Source organism: Enoplosus armatus, chromosome 18, assembly GCF_043641665.1.
Source record: "Enoplosus armatus isolate fEnoArm2 chromosome 18, fEnoArm2.hap1, whole genome shotgun sequence".
Taxonomy (NCBI): domain Eukaryota; kingdom Metazoa; phylum Chordata; class Actinopteri; order Centrarchiformes; family Enoplosidae; genus Enoplosus; species Enoplosus armatus.
The window spans coordinates 6,413,104-6,422,456 of NC_092197.1; the positions used below are offsets into that span (position 1 = coordinate 6,413,104).

At 43.2% G+C, this 9,353-nt stretch overlaps 2 protein-coding genes across 3 annotated transcripts; both read right to left on the reverse strand.

Moving 5' to 3' along the window:
• Positions 1–1,744: 1,744 nt before the first annotated feature.
• hwa (huluwa) lies at positions 1,745–4,220 on the reverse strand. Its single transcript, XM_070925269.1, has 3 exons — positions 3,630–4,220; positions 2,348–2,540; positions 1,745–1,911 (listed from the first exon to the last, which is right to left on the reverse strand). The coding sequence occupies exons 1-3, from the start codon at positions 4,218–4,220 to the stop codon at positions 1,745–1,747; spliced, it is 951 nt and encodes a 316-aa protein (XP_070781370.1).
• A 1,803-nt stretch (positions 4,221–6,023) lies between these two features.
• Positions 6,024–9,237, reverse strand: LOC139301195 (dnaJ homolog subfamily B member 5). Of its 2 annotated transcripts, none has more exons than XM_070924521.1 (4): positions 9,130–9,237; positions 8,170–8,410; positions 7,242–7,762; positions 6,024–6,257 (listed from the first exon to the last, which is right to left on the reverse strand). In XM_070924521.1, the coding sequence occupies exons 1-4, from the start codon at positions 9,235–9,237 to the stop codon at positions 6,024–6,026; spliced, it is 1,104 nt and encodes a 367-aa protein (XP_070780622.1). The 2 variants fall into 2 exon arrangements, with proteins under 2 accessions (XP_070780622.1, XP_070780621.1); XM_070924520.1 differs by having other exon boundaries at positions 7,242–7,795; positions 8,170–8,428.
• Positions 9,238–9,353: the final 116 nt, after the last annotated feature.

Below are 9,353 nucleotides of genomic sequence, written 5' to 3' on the forward strand. Positions count from 1 at the left end.
ATGCTGAAATGGTGCTCAGCCACACCTCTAAACTATTTGTTTCTTAAAATCCTGCCTCTCATTTGTCGAGCAGAACATTTAAGAAACAGATGAAGGCTGCTGTGTCTTCCCTGACTTGATGAAAGCAATTCAGTTCATTAAAACCAAAAAACAATCAGTCACATTGAAAACCGGCAAAGACAAGTGGGACTTTCATGTGCAGAGACACGGTCATGACCATGAGCAATAGATCGCGTCCCTTTAGGAATTTTAATGTTTTGTTCTTTGCCTTTGCCATGATTAAATAGATAATGTATGAAATCATCCTTGAAATCTTCAAAACAACTTGCTTTTTAATGCAGCTTGCGAGGTGTACACAACAGAGAGCTGGTGACCTTTTGTTCTCTTTGTCTCTTTGATAAGCTTTTATGTGATAATACTCGGCTGATCGCGCAGATGAGTCACTGTGGAAAAGCATGTTGAATTGTGAGAAAAGAGGAGCAGGCAGGCTGCCGCTTTGACTGGATTAACAGGAATTGTGTGATGTGGCAATTAGGACAGATAATATTACAGCAATTCAACTGACAGAAAGGAACTGACTCTTTAAATGTGTTCTGAATATTCCTGCAGGCCCATTCTCTTGGAGGCTGAAGTTGTTTTTATGGTTTAAGATTCCACTTTGTGAGTTGAGATGGATAACAAATCAAAGTCTTAGTGTAATGTCAATTTTTATTTTAATTACTTGGCTAAAGCATCCTGCATTGCACTGGGCAAGATGAATTAGATTAAGAGTATTTTTGCTTGTTGACCAAGCAAAGGCAAAGTCTATTCTATACCCAACTGGAGCCACGGTACTTACTGTTTACTGTATATTCTATTTATGAAGAGCAACCATCAAGCATTAAATCAGGTTATCTCTCCTAATATCTCGCAGTGTACTATAAGCCTACAGTGAAGGCTCAGTATCAGTTATGTACTTGCATCTCTATTTAAACAGGGTAAAAGTGTAATGCAACACCAACCACACTACAGTGCCCTCTGCTGGTGAGGAGTTGCACACGGCAGATGTCAAAATCTGAAAAAATCCTATGAAGATGTATTAACTTAAAAACATGTTTGATGGTACAGACCACACCAACAGGCAGTTTAAAAAAACAAAGTATTAATGCCTGAACCCCATAAATGTTATTTTGTATTCTGTCTCTCAGGTGAGTCCCTAATGTTCTGCACTGACTAATTTAAATCCTGACTGCAAATGTAATTCTCCTTGTGCAACAGTTTAATTGATTTCGTTGGAAAGATGAAAATAATCATGAAGCATTTAACAAAACTTTTAATTAGTTTTTATTGGTCAGAGTGAATCTAAACATTTCAAACAATAGTAGTGAATATGAATCTTAATGGGAATGTTTATGAAATCCAGGACTGGCTGAACAGCCCTGTTCATATGAAAGAGTGGCTTTTTACATCAATATAAGTGAAGAAGTGCATAGTAAATATTTCACAATAACTTAAGTGAAGAAGTGCATAGTAAATATTTCACAATTTGAACAAATCCAGTGGCAGAGTGCATTCTTCATCAAAATGTCAATTTAAACTAGTGTAAAGTCATAGTGATTATTAGTGAGACAAACTAAATAAATAAACAATTCACTCTGTCTTTCCAAAAAAAAATAAAACATGCATAGTTATTTAAATTAAATAAATAAGTATAAAAAAATAAATAAACATTAAAACTACTAAGCACACTGACAGCTGGGACGTATTACACCCAGTACTGTTTAGTGTGCACTGCAGGTCTGTGGTGTTTATGTTTGGGTACATTGTTCTGTTTGACATAGCAGGGGTCATAATAATCCCACTCCAAGGCTGAAGCCAAAACACCGTTGGACAGACCGTCACTGTCTGCTGACAGAATCCGCAGGGAGACACCTGAAAAGAAATCATGTGCATATTTCAGAACTTTTGTTTAAAGAGCCCCTCTTTATTTGAAGTCATATAAACATACTCAGCTTTGAATAATTATTTGTGTCTGATATGCAAATATTGAACTACTGAATGCAAAATGACCCCTACTTCACTGAAAAGTCCAGTCTCAGTGTTTGGAGGTTTCAAGTTCCCACATCACATGTGTGTAAGTTGCATACTGGACCATGATTGGCTCAAAATCATGATCATACATACACCTGTTCAACTTAAGGAAAGGGAGAAACTTCACCCTTTTACTCAACATTGTGAAACTTGTTTTTCATCACCCTGTACCACCCAGTCTACTTGTTGTTGCCAGCTGGATGCAGCAGTAACATCAGTTATTAATGACGGCCATACTGATTCCAGTGCAGCTGAAGGAGACTGAAGAAGCGTATACCTGCACTTGCACCAAAGTCGCTGTCCAGTCCAGGACCTACTGCAGATGTGTTCAGGCAGGACGTCTCTGAGGGCGGGTTGGTGTACTCGCACTCCATGTCCACTTTGTCAAACACGTGCACTGCAACAGCTGGGTTCACATCTGTCAGCAGCTCGTAAGTGCTGCTCCGACAAATGTGACCCACATGTTCCTGCTGTGGACAAAGGAAAACATACAGACCTCAATCTTTGGATTAGGAACACTTTACTTTTCCTATTTGTTTGGTATAAACCAAGAAGCAGGGTGGGGCAGTTGGTATAAACAGTGACAGCCAACACAGAGGAGAGCTCCACCTACACAAACTTCACAAAGGCTTATTGAAGACATTGACTGACATGTGATCTCTGAAGACTGCAGTACCTAAACAGTAAGGAGAACTTCAGCACTGAAGATGAGAGAGACAGAGAGCTATAGTGATGTCTGAGATACACTAGTATATCTGAAAGTATTTACTAGAAATGTGAGGGTGTCAAATATATGACATTGATGCTTGGAATCTGTAGACATAAATCAAGATGTAACATTTAAATCAAAACCAACAGCAGCAACAATCCTCAGTGAGAGGGAGGAGACAGTAGACAGACAAGATTTAAATGCATTTTTATGTTTTCCAGTAATAAGCTGAAATATTTCTATGTGTTGACAACCTAATTTGTATATATGCAGGTCAATGAGTGAGAATCAAAATGTTTATTCTTCTTTCAATATTTAAAAATACCAAAAAAGTTCACTGTATAGCATGACTGGGTAACTAATCGGGCAAATCGAGCAAGTGCCCCGAACCTTCAGACCTCCAGGGGCCCTCACAAATCCCAACTTCACTGTGTGTAACTCTAACTTTGAAATATCAGCTGACATAATAAGGGCCTGAAGGTGGGTCCTGCTTTGTCCGCTGATCCTTGTCTAAGACCTTCACTATTTTACCTCATATTTCCATTGATTACCATCAATTTACCACACAGGAAACCTGGGGCCAGGCATTATTCCAGGAATGATGTACACAATGAACAGAGATGAGTAACAAGAGTAACAGGGGGTTAATAGGAGCCCAGCAGCTCAGTTTTGCCCTGGGTCCCCCAAGCAGGTCAATCAGGCCATGCTGTTGAGTACAATTACAAGAATTTGAACCTGCATGTATTGGCATCACTGGCCTAAAGCATTGTCAAACTTTTTAGTAGGATTATTACTCTATTACTCAACTGCCCTTGACTTGAGTTATTTACACCCACAGTGGACCACTCACCGTCGGAGAGTTTGGCGGAACCAGGTTCACTCTGATTTCAGCCTCTGAGTCACTGGACTGCGCTAAAACTGGTGCGCTTTTGCACCAGCCCGCTTTGCTGAGGCTGTATGTCCGTGAGCCGGAGGGCTGCTCCAGTCTCGGGGTGGAACCAGCCGCAGTGGAAGTGGCCCGGATGGTGCTCGGCGCCCTCAGGAACCCTGAGCCGGTGGCACCATCGGGCCTCAAGAGCCGGATCCTGTGATCCACCCCGGCCCTCTCCCTGGATGAAGCCCTGGAAGAGGTGACAGGATGGGTCAGGACAGGCTCCGACAGAGATATGTAGGCTCTCCTCCCGTCCTGCAGCGGGGCAAAGGCCACGTCGGATACTCTTCTGACTCTTTGCAGGGTGGACTGCAAAAGCATCTCCTCTGCGTCCTCTCGCTTCTGTCTGTTCGTCTTTGACAGGATCAGTACCTTGTACCCCAGGAACAGGCAGTTCAGCAGGAGCAGAATGACCACACAGGGTATGAGCAAAAGGACGACTAAAGTCAGATTTGTCACCGGGTAACCTTCAGTCAGATCTGATGGTGTGGTCTGACTGATCTGCGACATTTCATCCCAGAGGACATAAAGGGTGACTTTTAGAGAATCGCTGATCTCGATTGAGATTTCACGTCGTCTCTGGACGCACAGGTGGTTTGGTGTGTCAATCAATGTGGACTATTTGGTGTTTGAAAGTATTTTTGATCTAATAGCAACATGCCAGCCCGCCTCCCAAATGTACACAGTCTCCAAGTGTGAGTGTTGTCATTTATCACCCTTGTCTTCATCATCATACTGCCAGTGTTAACAAAGCAAAGGCTTGATCTGAGACGACTGTGCAACGCGCACTCAGTTGGCAGCCACGCAGATTACAGATCAACAGGTGTGTCCTATCATGTGCAGTGTGTTTGGAGTTGTCGTAGCAACCAGTCACCGCTAGGTGGCAGCAGGTGGCCAGACTCCTTCATCACTGCATCTGAAGTTCTGCAGTGATGCTCTTCATGCTCTGAATAGTCATTGTATGGACTGCATTGTCTGATACAGTGATGGAAGAAGTATTCGGACCCTTTAATGAAGTAAAAGTATGAAGTACTATCAGCAAAATGTACTGTATCAAAAGTGAAACTCATTCTGCAGTAAAATGCTCCCTATCATACATGATGTTTCTGGATTAATATTACTGCTGCATTAATGTGTATGTTGCATTTTGCTGCTGTAGAAGTTTAAGGTTGTGTTAAGTCTAAATACTTTATGTACTGTTTGATAGTTGAGTCTACTGCAATGCATCATATTCCATTACATCATCATATGTTTGTGGCGCCGTTCTCCTGTGAGAATCACTTACCTCTAAAAAGTCAACATTTAATGAGCTCACAGAAGCCCTGTTTTCAGCTTTGTGGCAATGCATTTATCTTAAGAAGTAGGATAATTACTAAAGACATAAAGGAACATTTAATCCTTCAGTTTTACTAGTAAATCAAGCTGTCAGACAAATGTAGTGAAGTAGAAAGTACCATATTTGCCTCTGAATTGTAGTGGAGAAGTACAAAGTTGCATACAATGGAAATACTGAATTTGTACTTAAGTACAGTACTTAGTTACATTCCACAGCTGATTTGATAGTTTGTTGAGGACTTTTGTGGTCCACTTATACAAGTATGCAGTCTTGCAAAATACATGTTTTTCACAAAGAAGAGAGGAGAACAGAAGTCAAATTCTGTGTTTTTCTTTATTTTTCATGCTTTTAAACATGTTTATCAGGTAATAATACATCAACGCTGCAGAATATATATATAAACATTTCAAATAATTCAATAGAACATTTGACAGATGAATCTCTCTTAGAGAAAATGTTTTTGCATTTTGTACACAAAGTAGATCTTTGTACACAAGTACATGTTGCTATTGTAATAAATCAATGCAAAAGATCAGTCATATGAACACCATATAACTATAATAAAGTTGTTGTTTTTTTTTCACATTTCTACCATTCAGGTTTAAGGAAGTCTATACAGACTTGAATAGCACACTGATATCCTGCCATAGGCGTGCAAGTATAACAGCACAGAGTACCTTGTCACTCAAGAGAAAGGCTAATGAGTCAATGGATGCCCTCAGATACCAAAGACCCCATTCATCACTTCTGAACTCTCTGCTCCATGTAGCATCATAGTTGTTGTGCATCATGCCTAACACCTGCAGAAAGTCATCTCCTCACTGAACTACAACTTAAGCACCACTTGCCATCTCCAAACACATAAGAGGTTGTGATTGGTTGTGATACTAGCACCTTGGGCAAGGCCGTGTTTTTGTGAATTGATAACAACACACATATGGTGAAGCTGTGTTAGTCAGGTCTTTGAATAAAGCAGGCTAGCACTGGGCCAGGCTGTGCTTGATGATCTCGCGGGACTGGGGTGGGATCCTGTCGGGGAAGAGCACCTGGAACTCCACCACCAAGTCGCCTCGCTGGGACGGGCTCTTGGGCAGGGGCAGACCTTCGCCCCTCAGCCGCCGGACAGCACCTGGTTTAATAACGTCGCTGCATGGTAGAGGCATCATCCGGTTGTCAAGTGTTGGGATGTTTACTGTGAAGCCACAGAGAGCCTGGAGGGAAAAAAAGGAAGAAACAGTTAGTTATGTAGACCTGTTATATTTAGATTCATAAGTTTCATAAGGCTTTCTGAGTGGCCTGACTGGGGTGAAGTAGACTTGGAACAAAAAAAAAAATCAATTAAGCGCCTGATCTTTAAAAGTGTCAAGTTACATAACCGATAAATATGGAACGTCTGTCTTTCTTCTTTCAACGATTTTCTGTGTTATGCAACAAACCGATGTTACAGATGTTATAATCGCTGCTCTACTTACTGACTCTGTGTGGGAGTTAAGTGCTTTAGTGACTGAATGGAGCCATAGGAAGATGGAGGAGCTCTTTGAAATGCCAGCCTCTGTGACTGCTACCCTGCTAATCTATGTGTGGGCTGGTAGAAGTGAGAGCCAGCGAGCTGGCCAAAAAAGCTGCCTCTCTGCCTGCCTTGTAGAGGCAGAGGAGTCTGCAGCACACATAGTGGCTGAGAGGGAGAGTGAAGTGCGATTCGTGGGGGCAGTCAGCGCTGAGGCTAAATTTAGCTCCTGCTCTGTCTCACTCTGCAGGGGCCGATGAGGTAACCGAGGCGTTGGCAGGCTGCTGCTGCTGTTCTGCTAGCGGGGGTCTGTCAGCCCCATTGTAAGCTGGGAGCTCAGATGCTCATACCAGAACACTGTGTTCTGTCCTCTGACTGCAATCAAAGATATTTCCCTCCCTGCATTTGGCAGAGATCGTTCCTTCTGGCTTATGTCTTATTGATGCCTTTCACTGATCGATTTTCTTTGGTATTTCAGAGAATGCATCATTCAATGGTTACGTAAAGGACAAGATGTGGTGGATGGATTTAGCCTTTCTCTGAGGAGGTGTAAGTGGTTGGCAAAATGACATAGTATATCTACCTAAAGACCAGTCGCATGTTTCATGATAAATCCTTCATTTGGTCAGAACTGATGGCCTCTGTGGGAGTCAAACTCTTAACCCTAATTGACCTGATGTAAACTCACCTCTTTGAGGGTGATCTTGGCCGTGTAGACGATGTTGGAGCCGTCTCTCTTGTACTGGGTGTGCTCCTTGTCCCTGAGGATGAAGGTGATGTCTGCAGGGGTACTGTTGGGTGTCTCGTCTCCCTCCCTGGGGAAGGTGATCTTGGTCCCCGCTCTCCAGCCTTTCTTCACCACCACATTTAGCACCTTGTCCTCAGATCGCAGGCTGCGGCCGTCGGGGTTGATGCGGCTGCGGCTGATCTTCACATGCTTTGTGCAGCCGTGCATCACTTCATCCAGGGTCACCAGCAGGTCGTGCACCACCTCCTCGCCCTGCAGCCGCCGCTGGCCTCTTCGCAGCCCGCCCTCTTGGCCGGCAAACCCACCAACGTGGCTGAAGGGGAACCGTCTGAAGGGGTTGAAAAGGTCATCTTCGCTGTCAGCGTCGGTGCCAAAGAAGATGTCGAAGTGGTCGGAGCCGTGGAAGAAGGAGGAGAAGGTGGCGTGGGGGTCACCTTGGAAATTATTGCGAAAAATATTGCCTTGGCCCGCCATTGACATTCCATTTTTAAGGCCTAAAAACAAAAACAAGACAGGGAAAGAGTTACATTTCTGCAGCTTTACCTGATGCTCCAGTATCATTCTAATATTGATGCTGCTTGTCCTTTTTGAAGATTTGCTAAACATCAGCTATATAGAGAACTCCTTCATCGCTCCCTGAATAATTAATCAGCCTCACAGCTGTCTCTGCTGCACATGTTTAGCTGGTTCAAGAGAAGTGGAAGTGTTTTAGTCATGATCCTCCCACTGCACATCAACATTTAGCCTTGATGATGGCATGAATAGTTAATGCACCAGCCTATGCTTGAGTAATTAGCCAGATGGCAGTTAGAGCTATTTAACTCGTGCAAATGAAATCACAATGGTGTCAAAACTCCCTCACGCTCACCTTCTTCTCCAAATTGGTCGTATATGCTTCTCTTCTTGGGGTCAGTCAGGATCTCGTAGGCCTCTGCGATCTCTTTGAACTTGTCCTCTGCATCAGCATCGCTGTTCTTGTCTGGGTGGAACTTGAGAGCCATCTTCCTGTAGGCCTTCTTGATCTCGTCCTCATTGGATTCAGGGGAGACACCCAGGACTTTGTAGAAGTCCTTGCCGGTGGGTTTGATGGACAGGCAGGGTGTGTCCTGCTCAGACTTGGTGCTTTCCTGTGGAAACAAGAACAATCAGGCATTAGACCATTTACTTGTCACATTTCCATTCATAAAAACATGGGCAAAGAATATACTTTGTTTTTTTGCATGTGTTGAAATCTCATATTTGCAACGGTCTGAGTGGTAAATGCTGCAAAAATGGGGATGATGAATAACTAATAAGCATGTAAATTAAAACAATTCATCCTCTAGAATATAAAACAGGATGGATGATGTACCGGACATCCTCCACACCAACTGCTGCACAGTATCTATTAATATGCAGAGAATCAGCCCCCAGGAAACGACTCTCTGTGGGAAAACACCCTTATCTCTGTGCTGCTGTGCAACTGCATATCCATGAAATTTCATGAGCTGATGCACAGCACAACGAGAGAGAAGGGGGGGGCAAAAAAGATTCCCCCCCAACGACCAACGAGATTCTTTGCAGCGATTGGCTGAGCGCGAATCAGCGACTCTTTACATTTGAATGAATCCACAGCGACATGCATGATGCAATACAGAAAGATGCCGGTACATCAAATATTACTGTTTTACAGCACATTTACTCATACAACATGCCTTATGTGAAACGTAAGTATTCTAGCAGCGTCTTCAACTTGCTATAATTTAGATTCAATTAGTGATTTAAAGGACAAAAAGGTGGAAAAAAAAACTCTCAAAAATGTGAAAGAAAGTCTCAGAAATGTACTCACCGCTGATGATGAAGAGCCTGAGCTGTCACCCCTGTGCATGACCCGCACTTTGCACTTGACATTGACATTTTTGTGCTTCATACCGAACTGTGTCCAGATGAGAACCATGGTGGCTGTTAGATAGTTTGGGCTTTGTTTTGGGCTACGTGTCGCTGTCCGGTGGCGCTGGTGCTGAACTCGCTCCTCTGTCTCGGGCTACGCTTCGTCCTGTCTGAGCTCTCCTC

Excerpts from the sequence above, each read along its gene's own strand:
- LOC139301195 (XM_070924520.1), bottom strand. The coding sequence starts at position 9,237 with ATGGTTCTCATCTGGACACAGTTCGGTATGAAGCACAAAAATGTCAAT. Across the intron at positions 8,429-9,129 it reads CAGGCTCTTCATCATCAGCG|GAAAGCACCAAGTCTGAGCA; the intron begins GTGAGTACATTT and ends TTGTTTCCACAG. Across the intron at positions 6,258-7,241 it reads CCAAGATCACCCTCAAAGAG|GCTCTCTGTGGCTTCACAGT; the intron begins GTGAGTTTACAT and ends TTTTCCCTCCAG.
- hwa (XM_070925269.1), bottom strand. The coding sequence starts at position 4,220 with ATGTCGCAGATCAGTCAGACCACACCATCAGATCTGACTGAAGGTTAC. Across the intron at positions 2,541-3,629 it reads TTCCGCCAAACTCTCCGACG|CAGGAACATGTGGGTCACAT; the intron begins GTGAGTGGTCCA and ends CTTTGTCCACAG. Across the intron at positions 1,912-2,347 it reads CGACTTTGGTGCAAGTGCAG|GTGTCTCCCTGCGGATTCTG; the intron begins GTATACGCTTCT and ends ATTTCTTTTCAG.